The sequence below is a fragment of the Rhinatrema bivittatum genome, chromosome 13 (assembly GCF_901001135.1).
Source record: "Rhinatrema bivittatum chromosome 13, aRhiBiv1.1, whole genome shotgun sequence".
Taxonomy (NCBI): domain Eukaryota; kingdom Metazoa; phylum Chordata; class Amphibia; order Gymnophiona; family Rhinatrematidae; genus Rhinatrema; species Rhinatrema bivittatum.
The window spans coordinates 2,754,111-2,771,790 of NC_042627.1; the positions used below are offsets into that span (position 1 = coordinate 2,754,111).

Genomic DNA, 17,680 nt, shown 5'->3' on the forward strand with positions numbered 1-17,680 from the left:
ATTATGCATTCAAGTGCATTATTAACTTTTCCGTAGGCACCGCCATGAAATCATCGGAGATGACCCCCAGGTGTCCCTTATATTTGGTGACTGCCAGCTTTTCCATCTTTTTGTCATTTTCAGAAATTATTCATTAGAATGAAAAGTGCTTAGATTTTTCGGCTTATCTGAAGTTTACTCCCTCTTCTGCTCCTCTCTAGTATATTAGCCATGGGACTTCCCTGGAATGGATCCGTCTTCTCAGCCCGCCCCAACCTCACCATCTTCTGCTGAGAGGGAGCAGCAGCAGTGAATTTAGCAAATTCCAGAACTCACCACTGACACAGAATCTCCCAGTGAAACCCACAGGACAAGAACAATTCCCCGAGGACTGGCAGGTCCCTCCATTCAAACACAGCGAGCTGCAGGCAACTTACAACAAAAAGAAGAACAATTGGTCATTTCTGTTTTCAGGGAAAAGCATTTCAGTTTTGTACCTCTGAACCCAAGATTATTTGGTTCAGGGAAGCGACTTAACAAGCTGTGCACAGAGAGTAAATTATTCCCAAACCACGATTTATCCAATAGAACTCCTCAGATTTGTATTCATCTTTTTTCTCTTTCTCCAATGAACGTATTCCCCCCTGCCCATCTCTTCTCTGATCTTACCTTTCTCGCAGTTTATTCCACTGTATCCATAATAGCAGGAACATATTTGTGGGGCACTGCACCATCCATTGACGCAGGACTTACTACAAGCAGCTGCAAAAAATAACACACGGATCTCACTTACAGCATCCATAATGTTCTGCCTGAGAAACAAATACCACACACAGCTGAAGGGAGTCCCTCTGCCAGACCAGACGCCACTTACAGTGGGAATAGAAATTACAAGGTGAGTTTTCAAAAGCCCGGAGCACGCCAGAACCAGGAGATGCGCAAATACGTCGGGCCGGCTCGGGCCGAGCAGATCTTAAAAGGCGGCCATGCACGCGTGCATCTCCCGCTACTGCACAAATGCAAAGCTCTGAGGAAGGGGCCTTCCTGGATTTCAACTTCCAATCTGTGTGTAAATGCCGACGCCCAGAGGAGCGAGACAGGGTCCCCTGCCCCGTAACTTTACTTCTGCTTTGCAGGACATGGAAGTAATAAAATAATGAAAAATAGTTCGGCAGGGTTTTAAAGGCAGGGGCTAAAAGGGGAAATGGGAGGTTATTAAACCAAGGAGGTTTGCAAGTCCTCTCCCGGGAAAACGCATGTCTGCTAAAATCCCCCCAACTTATGTGGTAGAAGTGGCATTTGCATGCACAGACGCTTGCCCATTTAAAACTGTGCGCACGCATGTGTGCAGCCAGGCTATTTTATATAGGTTAAGAAATGCCCACATCCCTGGACGCGGGCAGACGAACACCCGCACATGTGCACCCTTTTGCCAGTCTAAAAGTTACTGTCCTTTTGTCATATTTAAACCTAGTATACTAAAGGAAAATTGGTTCTTACCTGCTAATTTTCATTCCTGTAGTACCACAGATCAGTCCAGACACCTGGGTTTTGCCTCCCTGCCAGCAGATGGAGACAAAGTTTCACTGGCACTGTACATAACCCAGTGCGCCTCCTGTCGTCCCTCAGTACTGACCTGTACCCAAGCCAAGATGACAGAAACAACCATAAATTTCTAAGCAAACTCCTCCCCTCCAATGAGCTGGAAGAAGGTGAAGCTGCTCAAAAAGTCTATGGAAAACTCATTTCCCAAATTTAAGATAAGCAATCAGGATTGAAAACCTCCAACAACTCTGCACTATATACAAAGCAACAGTACGAGCAGCGGATTCTCCCCCCCAGAAAATGGGCGGGTCTCTGGATTGATCTGTGGTGCTACAGGATGAAAATTAGCAGGTAAGAACCAGTTTTCTTTTCCCTGTATGTACTCAGATCAGTGCAGACTCCTGGGATGGACCTAAGCTCCCATTAACTGAGGTGGGATGTGGAGAGTTCCGCTTGTAAAATCTCTCACTAAAGCACATGGAAGCTGGAGCCCTGTCATCCAAGCGATAATGTCTAGCAAAAGTGGGCAACGACTTCCCAGTGGCTGTGCACCAAATTTCATGGGGAGACACCTGCCATGACTCAGCCCAGGAAGTTGCCTGAGAATGCGTCAAGTGCACCCCTAAATTCCCTGGAAGTGGACGCCCTTTAGAAATGTAATTTGACTCGATCACTTCCTTCAGCCACCACACAATTGTAGCCTTAGATGACTTATTTCCCTTCTTTGGACCCCTCCACAGTACAAAGAGGCGATACAATCCACAAAGAGGTGATACGATCTATGGAAATCATAAGTGACCTTTAGATACCTCAGTAATGCATGCCTCCAATCTAGGAGCCTAAGCTCCCTGCATGAGGCATAGAGGAATCCAAATCCATTAAAGCTGGAAGCTCTACTGACTAAGTGTTATGCCCGTCAGTCGCAGACTGCTGCAACCTCTGTTGCTCACCTCCTTTTTGCTTGCACCAGAAATTCTCAGACAATTGGCGACCTCTGCCTCTGCATACCGCTCTCCTCAGTGTTCCTGGGACAGCGTGGGCAATCCCGTCCACCATCTTGAATCGGAGATTACCTAAGGCAAGCGTGCGCATGCCAGGCCCCATCTTATACACTTCATGGCGGGAACCTCGGGGGTGTCCCCTCCGCATGATGTCATCTGCCTGCGTGAATTTGAACCCGCTGGACTAAGCTACTTACAAGTTAGCAAGGACTTCCTTCCTGCTGAATTCCGCTCCTTTGGAGAAGCCTTTCTTTGCTATGCTGAACTCGTTCCTGACCCAGAGACTCGAATGCCTTAGGTACCCGCTCCTTGGGGGCCTTGTCACGTTCTGATTATCCACTCCTCGGAGGGCTTCCTGCCTGGAGTCTCTCTTCATTCTCTCTGGGCTTGTCTGGTTCAGCCTTGTGACTTCGCTACCTTCAGCTGACGGAACCTCCGGCGTACCCCGTGCTTCGGACCACTACCGTGTTCACCTCAGCAACCTTCCTTGCACACTTCAGAGTGAGTGTCATCTGCTATTCAGCTCTACTGACCTCCTGCTCTACTATCAACATTCTCCTATGATTCTTGGCATACCCTGCTCTGTGGGCCACTACCGGATCTAGACGGGTAGTGCCAGCAGGAGCCCTTCTGCTGGCAGCGTGGCCGAGCTCCGTGGAGTCAGCCACTTCTTATAAAGATGCAGCTGAGAAGCAGCAGGGAGGGTGAATTGGGATGCAGGGCCCACTTCTCCTTCTATTGGGTAGCAGGAAGCAGGGGAGGTGAGTTTAGGGCACTTTTTTCCCTGTCTATAGGAGGGTTCAGGGGAGGGATGCTGAGTGCCAGACTCAATGCTGCTATTGCAGGACCTAAAATGTGCCCAGCAAAGTTAGGTGATCAGCACACTGAAAATCAGCACTAGTCACTTAACTTAATCCCGCTCTTAGGGCCATCCTAGGAGCTAAATCTGTTTGCCTAGCACATTTAGGAAGTTAAAAATCGAGGAATTAGAGAGGATACCCCTGGTGGACAGAGCTATCCCTTCAGCTCCATAATACAGGCTCTGCCAGCAGCTCAGGCCACTGTTTTCTGATCATAATTAGTAGGATCTTTCTCCATACTCACCGATCTCGCAGAATCTCCCCGTGTATCCTGCAGGACACAGGCAGTTCCCCGAGGACTGGCACAGCCCTCCATTCCTGCAGAGAGAGCTGCAGGTTACTGTAAAACAAAGAAAACTGCAGCGTGAGAAAGGATCACGAGTGTAAGTTCTGCATCCCTCCATCTGCTTATTTAGGAAGTGAATATTCCCTCATTCGTTCTATGTGGTCAGACTAGAAGAATGCTCAGTCTTCATTCAAGTACCTGCGTCCCTCCGTCATTACAGGCAATTGTATATTTGAGCTTCTTAACCATGAGAGGTTATAGAAACATAGAAACATAGAAATGACGGCAGAAGAAGACCAAACGGCCCATCCAGTCTGCCCAGCAAGCTTCACACTTCTTTTTTCTCTCATACTTATCTGTTTCTCTTAGCTCTTGGTTCTATTTCCCTTCCACCCCCACCTTTAATGTAGAGAGCAGTGATGGAGCTGCATCCAAGTGAAATATCAAGCTTGATTAGTTAGGGGTAGTAGGGGTAGGTTAACCAGTTTAATTTCATTCGACAACTAAAACAGATCTCAGGGTAACTCTCCATCCTGTTTATTTCCCTCTGTCAGTGAAGACCCTGCAGGTACAAACGGGTGCTCCGGGTGCCCTGCGTGGCTCCTGTCTAACAGATTTATTATTCTAAATGGTCAATTTTCAGTAAACCGGCCAGCGACAAAGCTACGCAGATAACGTTAGCCAAATATTCAATGGGACAAGTCTCGCATCAATTACACTCGGCTAAAGTTGTTACCCAGATGAAGTTACCTGGGGAATTTTGATACTGAAAATTGGCTTAAAAATGTAAAAAGCAAGGGGCCGCCTCCCAATTCCCCCCCAAATAATTCCTTGCAGCAGGGCGAGCCAGCCCCCCCCCCCGCCCCCCAATCCACTCCCCGAACCTTCCAACCACTTCTCTTAACCCTGAAAAGTGCCTCTGAGGGACAGCGGCAGGAGGACCTGCTTTTTCCTTCTTCCACAGGCTGAGAGCCTCCTGCTCGCTCCCTTCACTCCCAGCTGTCAGAGAAGGGTGCGAGCCCCGTTGAGAACTCAAGTTCCCTGGGTAAGTTTAAGGCACATCCTCAGGACACCCTCAGGACGCTCCCATCCTGGTCCTTTTCCGTCCAGCTGAGTAATGACCCACACATGGCTAAAGCGTCCTTCTTCTGAAAACATGGGGTTTGTCCAGCTATGTCCTGAACTTAAGCTGCACAAAGCCCTTTGCATGTTGGCTTCTCTGTCTCTGCGTTTCCATAAACCGACTTCTACTCTCATCAAGAGCAACAAGTACCTAAGAATGTCAGAGGGACATTGTGCTCCTCCCGATCCCCTCAGGACTTACCACTGTCACAGAATCTCCCCGTGTAGCCGGCAGGACACAGGCAGTTCCCCGAGGACTGACACGTCCCGCCATTTTCACAGAGAGCGCTACAATTTGCTGCAAAAAAATTCACCCAAAAAAGTTTTAGGTTATTTCCAAAGGAAGAGCCATAGGCATAAGGGAAAAACCTGTTAGTACATCTGGCCAAGAGGCCTCCTTTAATACTGTGCCTCACCACGGTGAAATTTAATACTGTGCCTCACCACGTGAAATTTAATACTGTGCCTCACCACGTGTATTTTAATACTGTGCCTCACCACGTGAAATTTAATACTGTGCCTCACCACGTGTAATTTAATACTGTGCCTCACCACGTGAAATTTAATACTGTGCCTCACCACGTGACATTTAATACTGTGCCTCACCACGTGTAATTTAATACTGTGCCTCACCACGGTGAAATTTAATACTGTGCCTCACCACGTGAAATTTAATACTGTGCCTCACCACGTGTAATTTAATACTGTGCCTCACCACGTGACATTTAATACTGTGCCTCACCACGTGTAATTTAATACTGTGCCTCACCACGTGAAATTTAATACTGTGCCTCACCACGTGTATTTTAATACTGTACCTCACCACGTGTAATTTAATACTGTGCCTCACCACGTGACATTTAATACTGTGCCTCACCACGTGAAATTTAATACTGTGCCTCACCACGTGACATTTAATACTGTGCCTCACCACGTGAAATTTAATACTGTGCCTCACCACGTGACATTTAATACTGTGCCTCACCACGTGTAATTTAATACTGTGCCTCACCACGTGACATTTAATACTGTGCCTCACCACGTGTAATTTAATACTGTGCCTCACCACGTGAAATTTAATACTGTGCCTCACCACGTGTAATTTAATACTGTGCCTCACCACGTGACATTTAATACTGTGCCTCACCACGTGTAATTTAATACTGTGCCTCACCACGTGAAATTTAATACTGTGCCTCACCACCTGTAATTTAATACTGTGCCTCACCACGTGTAATTTAATACTGTGCCTCACCACGGTGAAATTTAATACTGTACCTCACCACGGTGAAATTTAATACTGTCCCTCACCACGTGTAATTTAATACTGTACCTCATCACCTGTAATTTAATACTGTGCCTCACCACGGTGAAATTTAATACTGTGCCTCACCACGGTGAAATTTAATACTGTACCTCACCACCTGTAATTTAATACTGTACCTCACCACGGTGAAATTTAATACTGTGCCTCACCACCTGTAATTTAATACTGTACCTCACCACGGTGAAATTTAATACTGTACCTCACCATGGTGAAATTTAATACCGTACCTCACCACGTGTAATTTAATACCGTGCCTCACCACGTGAAATTTAATACCGTACCTCACCACCTGTAATTTAATACCGTACCTCACCACGTGAAATTTAATACCGTACCTCACCACGGTGAAATTTAATACTGTACCTCATCACCTGTAATTTAATACTGTACCTCACCACGGTGAAATTTAATACTGTACCTCACCACCTGTAATTTAATACTGTGCCTCACCACGGTGAAATTTAATACTGTGCCTCACCACGTGTAATTTAATACTGTGTCTCACCACCTGTAATTTAATACTGTGCCTCACCACGTGAAATTTAATACTGTGCCTCACAACCTGTAATTTAATACTGTGCCTCACCACGTGAAATTTAATACTGTACCTCACCACGTGAAATTTAATACTGTGCCTCACCACCTGTAATTTAATACTGTGCCTCACCACGTGAAATTTAATACTGTTCCTCACCACCTGTAATTTAATACTGTACCTCACCACGTGTAATTTAATACTGTTCCTCACCACCTGTAATTTAACTGTTCCTCACCACGTGTAATTTAATACTGTACCTCACCACCTGTAATTTAATACTGTTCCTCACCACCTGTAATTTAATACTGTACCTCATCACGTGTAATTTAATACTGTGCCTCACCACCTGTAATTTAATACTGTACCTCACCATGTGTAATTTAATACTGTTCCTCACCACCTGTAATTTAATACTGTTCCTCACCACCTGTAATTTAATACTGTACCTCATCACGTGTAATTTAATACTGTGCCTCACCACCTGTAATTTAATACTGTACCTCACCATGTGTAATTTAATACTGTTCCTCACCACCTGTAATTTAATACTATGCCTCACCACCTGTAATTTAATACTATGCCTCACTATGTGTAATTTTCAGTGGCACACATGGCTGCAAAGTGTGGGTGCAAGCTTGAACTAAATTCTGACGGGAGAACTATGTGCTTAGTTTCCCTTATAAAACTGCCCACAAAAACAAAAGGATCCAAAGGCTTTGCACCTGCTTCTACTATGGGAATATTTAAATGGAAAACAACGTATACAGATCAGAAAATCCAATCTACATGCACTGTTTTCTAACCCTGCCCTAAACGCACCCCTCAATCCTGCTAAACAGACACCTGGCTGGATGCGCCTTCAGCGGGACTGAGTAAGGATAATTCTCAGACTGCCAGTTTATCCAGGGAAATGGCTTTGATAAAACTGTCTTCTGCATTTTTTCTTCTCTGTAAGGTGAAATGATGGTAACACTTTGGCCATATAAATTCATCATCAGTACAAGGCACATCCCTTGCTGCCGCCTCACCTGTCCCACAGTCTGCTCCGCTGTATCCTCTGTAGCAGGAGCACAGTCCTGGGGAGCCGCACCAGCCATTCAGACAGGTTTGGTTGCAGATCGCTAGGAAAAATAAACACAGCAGCCTTACGTCCTTGAGTGGTTAAAGACAATGTGACCATCAAAGAAGAGAGAGCTGGAGGAAGTGGTTTAGAGTAAGGGCTAGAGTTAAGTTATAGCCAAAAGATGTGAAACATCCCCTTCCCGTGCTCTTTCTGCAGTCTCACTATACTTTCCTGCTCGTTATAAAAGCACTGATACCAAAACAAATTCACCTTAGACAAGCACTGCCGTTCTCTATATTGTTGCTGCAAGCTATGTAAGAAAAACGTGCGAGATGACGCTTGCTTTGCTCTGCTTCTTTCACCTGCTCTCATTTATGCTCCACTGACGTTTCAAGCCGAGCACAGCAACCCTCATATCACATGGTTTTCTTATCAATACAGATGACTGCAATGGATTTCTAAGTATAGCATTGTTATAAAAGTGCAGCAGGGCTGCTTGATTTGCTGCTTCTGGGACATCTTCAGCTCTTCTTAACATGGCTGCCTCAGCCTGGTGTAGCCCTTTTTCAAAGAGAAGCTGGATCCCAAAGGGCCAGGAAAACATTTCTTAAATGGGGTTAGCTTCTCAGTTGCTTTCCCCTTCCTCTTGCCTCAAGGGGTGGATTCTTTCTGTTGGGGGGGGGGGGGGGGAGGATAACCTTCTAGGCCCAAGGCATAGATGAACTCGGGTGTGTGTGCGTGTGACAAAATAAGAACATAAGAAATTGCCATGCTGGGTCAGACCAAGGGTCCATCAAGCCCAGTATCCTGTTTCCAACAGTGGCCAATCCAGGCCATAAGAACCTGGCAAGTACCCAAACACTAAGAAGATCCCATGCTACTGATGCAATTAATAGCAGTGGCTATTCCCTAAGTATAATTGATTAATAGCCATTAATGGACTTCTCCTCCAAGAACTTATCCAAACCTTTTTTAAACCCAGCTACACTAACTGCACTAACCACATCCTCTGGCAACAAATTCCAAAGCTTTATTGTGCATTGAGTGAAAAAGAACTTTCTCCGATTAGTTTTAAATGTGCCCCATGCTAACTTCATGGAGTGCTCCCTAGTCTTTCTACTATCCGAAAGAGTAAATAACCGATTCACATCTACCCGTTCTAGACCTCTCATGATCTTAAACACCTCTATCATATCCCCCCTCAGTCGTCTCTTCTCCAAGCTGAAAAGTCCTAACCTCTTTAGTCTTTCCTCATAGGGGAGTTGTTCCATCCCCTTTATCATTTTGGTAGCCCTTCTCTGTACCTTCTCCATCGCAATTATATCTTTTTTGAGATGCGGCGACCAGAATTGTACACAGTATTCAAGGTGCGGTCTCACCATGGAGCGATACAGAGGCATTATGACATTTTCCGTTTTGTTCACCATTCCCTTCCTAATAATTCCTAACATTCTGTTTGCTTTTTTGACTGCCGCAGCACACTGAACCGACGATTTCAATGTGTTATCCACTATGACACCTAGATCTCTTTCTTGGGTTGTAGCACCTAATATGGAACCTAACATTGGGGCCGATGCAAAAACAAAAAACACAGAAAGCGGGCTCTAAAAGTCTTAACGCATGCATGGCACCTGCAAGGGGGTGCCATGCTATATTATAATTAGGGGGTCGCTTTAGCAAGGAAGCGATAGGGTTGCTTGGGCAACCCAAGTGCCTCCTTGTTAACGCGACCCCGCGGTTACCGGCGCTCTGCTGGTTATGAGCACCGAGCACATTGGCGTCGGTCTTCTTAATGCGGCCAGCTGAGTTTTTTTTTTTTACTTTTAAAAGAAGTACAGAAAAGCAGTTTTTTCTGCTTTTCTGTACTTCCTTTCAATGCGCTCAGCTATTAACACCTGCTCCAGGGATTCCCTTCCTAGCTGAAAACTAAAAGGCCATCTAGTACAGACTTCATAGCCTCAGACATGATTTTAAGAGCCGGTGGAGTACAGGGGAGGACGTCACTAATGAACAACAATTTCAAATCTACCCAGGTTTCTGGAATGCAGTTTTAGGGAACGGGACAGCAGAAGTGCTGCTTGTATCTCTGCCTTTCAGGAACGCTGTCCCCTGCTGGGAGTTTAACAGTGACTGGGCGGATTGGAGATTGGTGGGTGATTAACTCTAAGTCACCGGGAGACTCTACTCTCTGCTGAACCCATGTGCATGCTGCTGCCAGGTCCCTGGGATCTGAGAGTGGGGGGCGTTTGCTGCAGTCTACACATGGAAGACAAAGGTCCCACAGGGAAGCCCAGTATTTGGAGTTGTTTGGGGAGTGTGAGAAACACTTGCAGGGGAAGAGATCTGTATCTGGCTCCTGACCAATCAGTGAGGCATCAGCCTAACGCCCGTGAAATCCATCGCCATGTGAAAAACAGAGTTATTCCTCTGCACCAGGAACAAGCCCCTGGATGATAGTTACATCCAAGTTCTTTGTTGTTTATAATAATTTTAACCCTCTGCTGGTAGAGGGGCATAACCCACTGTTTCTGGATTCATCTGTCTGTCCTAAAGGAAAGGAAATTATCAGGTAAGTAGTAATTTCTCATTATTAAATTACCATCCCTAAGGCCCAAGGCAATGTATAGACACATTTTAAAACATGCATAGATATATATATATATATATATATATCAATAAAAACTGTTACTCTATTAATTATCTTAACGCCTATCAGACAAAATCTAAACAGCATAAAAGTTACATCGTGCTCCCAACCCTCTACACACAAAATATAAACAGTACAGTATTAGCCTTCCATCTCTTAAAAAGCTAAAGTTAACAGATAAGATTAGGGAGGATAATTTTCAAAGGCAATGAGCAGGCCAAAACACCATTTAACATGGCAGACAAATAATTTTAGCATTGGCACATGAAATGTCAGTCACACTACGTCAGAGGTAGCAGTGTGCATGGTAACCCCCACAAACCTGCCATGCATGAAACTACCATTTGATATCCCACTTGCTAACTACCTGAAGTAAATGGGCTTGTTAGCAGTGGCGATTTCTTCCTTCCTTCCTGAAACAAGATCAAGCCGCCATCCTCCTTCCTCCCACCATCATCAAGAAACCAACATCTCCCCCCCCCCCTCCCAATGTGATCACAGACTCCATCCTGGCAGAGAAAATGGCTACCAATGTCATCAAATTTCCTCCTCAATCTATCAACTCCCCATAGATGAACCCCGCAGAGTCATAAGCTCCACCCATAGCTGAAGGTCATTGGTCTTCATGGGCAGAAGGGACAGCAAGGCCTTCCTACCTGCAATGGTGAACTGCCCCTAGTGGCAACATTTGATATAGACTGGCACTGCAGGCGATTTGCCATCCATCCTGCCTGTAAGGGGCTCTCCAAAGTTCATCTTCCACAGGGGTACCAGAGAGGCTCGAGGTGTCAGAGAGGCTCGGGGCAGGGGCATTTCCTCTACTGCGGGTAATTGCCATGGGTGGATGGTTTCTTGCTGCGAGGGATTAGGGAGGGAATAACCCAGCAGGGGCTTGATCTTGCCATGGGAGAAAGGGAGGGAATCCCCACTGCTAACCGTCTCATTGAGTTTGGTATATTTAGCATGGGGGATTTTGAGTCTTGCTGTGCAGAGTAGCTAGTTAACACCAGATCCTAAATAGATATTAACTAGTGGTCAGTTACTAAGTGGAAGGTGAACATGCTTTATTTACCGAGCATTTAGTAAACCCCCAGCATATGACTCTCCATTTGCGTATGTTGGCTTGCAAATTTTAGTTTGTTCATACTATCTTCTTCTCATGACATGCACTGAGATCTATGCATGTGTGCACTGAGGTCTATGCATGTGTGCACTGAGGTCTATGCATGTGTGCACTGAGATCTATGCATGTGTGCACTGAGGTCTATGCATGTGTGCACTGAGATCTATGCATGTGTGCACTGAGGTCTATGCATGTGTGCACTGAGGTCTATGCATGTGTGCACTGAGGTCTATGCATGTGTGCACTGAGGACCTTAGCACACATGCATAGAACCTCTAAGAGGATTAAACGTTACTCCAATTATCTTAGTAGATTTGACTCAGATATTGTCAGATAGGAACTAGGTAAAAGGAGATTCATCTATCTGTAATACCAATAACACAAAATCAATATAGCAAAAGACAATAGTCATGAACGTTTTAAAGTCAAACATTGGAGGATATGGGGCTGATTTTGCTTCCTGTGTCACTTCCCTTCAATAAGTCGGTAAGCACATTACAGAATACAAAATAACCCTCTCTGTGTCATGTTTGGGACCTCAAGTCAGGAAAAAGATGCTTGAAAGGGGTAGCTAGAGTTGAAATGACAGTAATCTAATCCCTAACCAGTTCTAGATCTTGCCAAACTACTTTGCTGAATTGTCAGAACTCACGGCTGTCGCAGAATCTCCCCGTGTATCCTGCCGGACACAGGCAGTTCCCTGAGGACTGACACGTCCCGCCATTGTTACAGAGAGAGGCACAGGTAGCTGCAAAAGAAAGACAGAAACCAACGTGAGTCTACTCTGAGTCGCATCTTTGGGAATTATGCCAAAAAGATTTTCCAGTTCAGAGGGTTGAAAGTTTTTCCCCTAAGGTCAAAATGAGGTCAATAGTCATTGTTATTCCAATTACATTACAGGCCTACAGAAAATATAAGACTTTTAGGGAATACCAGAAGCAACTTGTACAGAAACAGGAAGCAATAAAATGTTTCAATGTTCCCAGGTCATTGAAAGCTTTAGTTGAAGAGAATCTTAAACAAATTATAAACTTGGCCCTTTCACATCCTTTTATACAACTTTCACGTGCAAATAGGTAAAGGTGTTGCATCCATCTCCTCAAGAAGGGAGAAGATGCCACATCCCAATCATATCAGTAAAACTGTTGGTTCTTAACATTGAATTTTCCTTTCATAACTTTTATTGCAGATGACATTCAGATAATAATCCCCTGGGTCTGGGAAAATAACAATGAGGTTGATATTCAAACGCGACTTAGCCGGGATAAGTAGGACTTATCAGGATAAGTGGCAGCCACTGGATATTTGTCTAAGTTCAGCAGCTGCCACTTAGCTGGATAAGTTTGGGCAGGCAGTGGAATAATGGGGTGGTGCTACTTAGCCAGATAAGTTTTGACACGTTACTCCCCATGCTTAAGCTGTATCCAAGTTTTTCTCTCCCCCTGTTCTATGTAAGACAACTTTGTCACTGTTTTTATGGTTGCAATGTAAACCGGAGTGATAATTAACTCTGTTATTTGAACTTCGGTATAGAAAAGTTATAATTAAATAAATAAGTTCTTGGTTAAGTAGTGATATTGAGACTTAGCTGGATAAGTTATTCATCTAGGTTAGTCGTGCTCAATAGCATTTGTAAACTTAAATGGATACAACTTATCCAGCTAAGTATTCAGATGTGCAGTTATCTGGCTAACTTGATATTCGACTAAGGAATTGATACAGGTTTACAAGTAATTCAAAATGCAGCAGTTTGTGTGATTTTTGGCCTTCGGCGGAATGACAGTGTTAATCTTCATTTGCAAGAGTTCACTGGCTACGTATTACTTGGAGAATAACATTTAAATCATTGCTTTTATTGCATAAGGCTATTTATGATGAAACCTTTTGCCTGCATGATAGAATCACTCGTTATGTTGCTAATCATCCGTTACGTTCTTCTAGGCAGTTAGTATTGTCTGTACCTTCAGTGAAGCTTTTTCTGTTATGGGCCCTGAGGTCTGGAATGCTGCCCCAGCTGAAATCCGTAGTGAAACCAATTATTTACGCTTTTGTAAAATGCTTAAAGCATTTCTTTTTATTCAAGCTTTTAATTCAATTTATGTAATTTTTAGGCTTTACAATCTTTTGTATTGTGTTGTTATATATGATTTATTATTTGCCTGTTGTTCTCTGCATTGAGCTTTGTCAGAATTGCGAATTATAAGATCTGTAAATAAAATATATATTTTGAATATTGACCCCATCGTTTACAATGAATCAGGGATGTGCATTTGTTTGAAACAAATTGGAAAATTTTAATGACATTTCCTGTTTCAATTAGTTTTTTGTGTTTAAACTTTTCAATCAAATACAATTTGACAAAGAACCCAAGAGCACATTTGTTTCTGATGCACTCTCGGTCTCTATAAACAGACATTTGGCATTGACAACATATTTCTTTTCTCCAACCCCCCCTCATTACAAACTTGAGCGATTAGAAAAGACAGAATGCCCCTAAAATCACAGATCCCCCTTTCTCCACACAATGTCTGTGTCATGGGTAGCAGGAACACTAACGTATTAGCATTCCGCTTATCTCAACTTTCCCTCTGCTCCTCAGAGATGGCCGACATACAACAAACCAACATTATTCTCCTCTCTTCACAGGGCAGGAGCAATCCCCTGCTGGGAGGTTTACCAGCCAAATCTATTCAGAGTATTCACCCGATTCCAAACCAGTGCAGTCAGGATTTTGAGTGGGTGTGGAAGGAGAGATGATATCGCCCTTGTTTGCTTTGATAGCCATTGGCTGCCTGGTTTGTGCCACACTCTGTAAAAATTTGATCCTGGCTTTTAAGGCCCTTTACATGAGGGGTCCAATGTATCTCCTTCACCTTTTGGTACTTTTACTCCCCTGCTAGACACATTAGGTCACCGCAGGCTGCTTCACCCAAGGCACACACTCTCGTCATCTACCTCTGGAATGGAAAAACTCTTCCTATAGAGAGGCCAAGCTTACAAGAAATTTTCATTTTAAGAAAATTGTCAAGACTTGGCTGTTTAAATCGGCCTTTGGGATATAAACTGTATAAATGAGATGATATGCTGTAGGGGTCAAAAGTTTCTTGTCTTGTTTGTAAGTGTGATATTACCATCTAAATTATCAGTAGTTTTGATTCATTTGCTGTTTGGCCAATTACATAGGTATGCACTAAATTTTATTTTTTCTATCTAATTTGTGATAAACTTATAGATAAATTAATGTTAGCTATGTTGGTGATTTTGACTGGTTGATATTTTGATGCAATATTTTATATTTATATTACTGTTGTTTTATTGACTGCATGAAATTTTGTTATTTTTCTACACTTGCTTTGTTTTGGTTTATATATTCTTTGTATTAATTTACTGATATTAGGTATTTTCCAGAATTTAACTTGTTGATTGCATTTTGTCTCTAGCATGAGTAGCGACTTGTTATGTAGTAATTAATAACTGCTAATATTCTCTTGTATTATTCATATTGTCCAGGTGAGCACCTTGCATTGGTAAGCAGTAATCCCGTCTCCTCCTTGCCTGGCGTTGTAATTACCACCAGTACTCAGTGGTGCTCTTCATTTCAGTGGCTCTCTCTGATGCCACAGACTGTTGGACGTTATGGACTCTCGGCGCTCTACCCCAGGACCATCCTGTATGATAACTGCTCTGGACACTTGATTATCTTATTTCATTTTTTCACTATAACTCAAAGCAGCAGTGATGCAAAAGGACTTTTTTTCCCCCCTAGGTAAATCAGTTTTCAGTTGATTTCAACTTTTCTTTCGTGAGGAGATCCTAGAACCCTATTGGTTCCTATTAAGAGGAATGTCCCATTACAGGGGGGACCACAAAAACAATAGTCTGTGTGTTTTAGCTTCCCCATGTGGAGGAGAGGAATGGCGGATCCCTGGCGTAAATAATCCCATGCTACCATTTTAGGTTGTGAACGTTTTAGTTATCCTTTGTTAGGACAACGTGTCTTTTGCTAGCTCCTTGTTTTCCTAAGGAAGGACCCTTGGGTCTCCAGAGTGGAGACTTGGGAACGAGAAAATAAAAAGGGAGCGGCAACAAATCTTATGAAGCTGCCCATCCTGTTCTGTAATTAGGGAAGTCGCTGGACTCGCTGCTCCTGGCCATAGCCAGAGATCTGTAGAACCTGCCCTTCTGCCTCTGTTGGGACCTTCCTGGCAATTTTCTAAACTTCTGGCTGCGCAGTGGAAAATCTGGCCTGGATTACCAGAGAAAGGGCTGTCATTTATTTTAACAGGTTTGCATCCTCTTACACCCTTTATAAGTATCTTTTATGAGGAGACTCCAGCAGGCATACGTACTGTGCTTTATTAAGTATGCATGCTTGTTTTATTGAATTATTTGTAAATGCATAAAATGATTTTATCATCTGTGTTGTATTTGTAAACCCCTGCGATCATCCTTTTAACGTAGTGATATGGTAGTAAACAAAAACATCCCCAGGTGTCACAGGAAACAGCACATCTTTCCATGGCACTGGCTGCCCGAGATTTCCACAGGAACCTGCAGCTTCTGAGTGGCCTTTGCGGAGCTTAAAAGCAGTCATACATTTGAGAATACACTCCCTGCTTACTCCTCTCCATACCATATTCTTATTTATTTATTTATTTATTTTTAGATTTTTATATACCGGTGTTCCTATATGAAATAAAGATCACATCGGTTTACATTGAAACAGAACATGAAAATTGCCAAAAGGCATTACATAGAACAAGGTTATGAAACTTGGAACAGTGTACATAAGTTCAAAATTTAACAATAACGTTGTAACATTGATGACCAAAAGATAAAGGATATTCTTAGGTTAGAAGATCACTACACCATGACTTACAGTTCTGACAAAATCTTCCACTGTAGCCCACAGAACAGGAGCAATTCCCAGAGGCCTGGCAGGTCCCTCCATTCATACAGAGAGAGGCACAGGTAGCTGCGAGGAAACAGAGAACAGACGAGCAGGTCACGTTTCCAAGAACAGGCAAAGCTTCTCCAAACATCTCAAAACAGATTTCTCAGCTCAAAGTCAAGGGTTTATCTTTGTGACTTACACCCTTCAGGTCACTGTAAGTGCACAACCAGATCCTCTGCAGATACCTGTACATCCCTTATTTATTTCACGTTCCTCTTTCTGTGTCTCTTAGTAGTTTTGCTCAGACTTTTTCCCTACTACTTTAGTAAACCATAGCGATCTCGTCATTTTCTTCCCGGCACAAAGATCTGTTGGCATTTCAATTCTCTTTTTCATTGCTGTCATTAAATAAAAACTTCTCTTTGGTTTTCCTCCTTTTTTTCTGTCTGTTTACATCTGTTCCCTCCCCGTCCCTAGCTCCTGTATGTTCTCTTTCACCCGTCTCAGGATCAATTGAGAAAAACTTCCTTTCTTGTTGCATCTCCTGCCTAGAATATCTTGGAATTTTCACTTCACAAATAACCTCCTCCTCCTGAAACCCCATCACAAAATGAGAATATTCTTCCTTAATTGTGAATGCTAGTTACGGAGTTAAATGCTTTTTTTTATTACATTGTCTTTTACAGTCTCTTTATTTGGGAATTAATATGTTTTCAAATAAATTTGTATGAATAATGCCAATGAGAATATATAACCCACCCACTGAAATCTCTGGTGCACAGGCAACGTCTGCCTCATGTTCATATTTTTGTATTGCATGTTAGGATGCCAGCCTGACATCTGTGCCCTGACCTGGGAGGGGTGTGACAGGAGATTTGTTTGCTCTTAGTAGAGTATATTTTATAATTCACTATTACCGTCACCGTTACCCCAGGGATGGTCATTTCTAGCCAAATCGGCGCATGGTCTGAAATTACCACATCTCCAATCCCCGCACCCATGATCTTAAAAAAACTATTAGTACTCACTAAGAAGTAATCTATTATATACCCTGGGGACTAATGCAGTAGGGACAGCAGCCAAGCTAAATGCAGCATTTGGCTAGGAAATGCTGGCGTTACCTGTTCTCTCCATCCATGCAGGTAATCTCACCTGTGCCACAGTTCGTTCCAGTGAATCCGGTATTACAGGCGCACACTCCGGGGCTTCTACACCAGCTGTTGATACAGCCTTGGTTGCAGATTGCTGAAACCACCCCCCCAAGGAACATAACAGTCTCAGTTATAAGCCTGACA

At 43.5% G+C, this 17,680-nt stretch overlaps 1 protein-coding gene across 1 annotated transcript in view; it reads right to left on the reverse strand.

The window, feature by feature from the left end:
* Positions 1–17,680, reverse strand: part of LOC115075294 (fibrillin-3-like) — a 144,571-nt gene that overhangs the window by 15,665 nt on the left and 111,226 nt on the right. Inside the window, exons 71-78 of the mRNA XM_029575587.1 lie at positions 17,538–17,630; positions 16,371–16,466; positions 12,144–12,239; positions 7,687–7,779; positions 4,996–5,091; positions 3,630–3,725; positions 649–741; positions 316–411 (exon numbers count right to left, since the gene is read on the reverse strand). Of these exons, the coding sequence (XP_029431447.1) occupies positions 316–411; positions 649–741; positions 3,630–3,725; positions 4,996–5,091; positions 7,687–7,779; positions 12,144–12,239; positions 16,371–16,466; positions 17,538–17,630 (759 nt within the window). The remainder of the gene's footprint in view (positions 1–315; positions 412–648; positions 742–3,629; positions 3,726–4,995; positions 5,092–7,686; positions 7,780–12,143; positions 12,240–16,370; positions 16,467–17,537; positions 17,631–17,680) is intronic.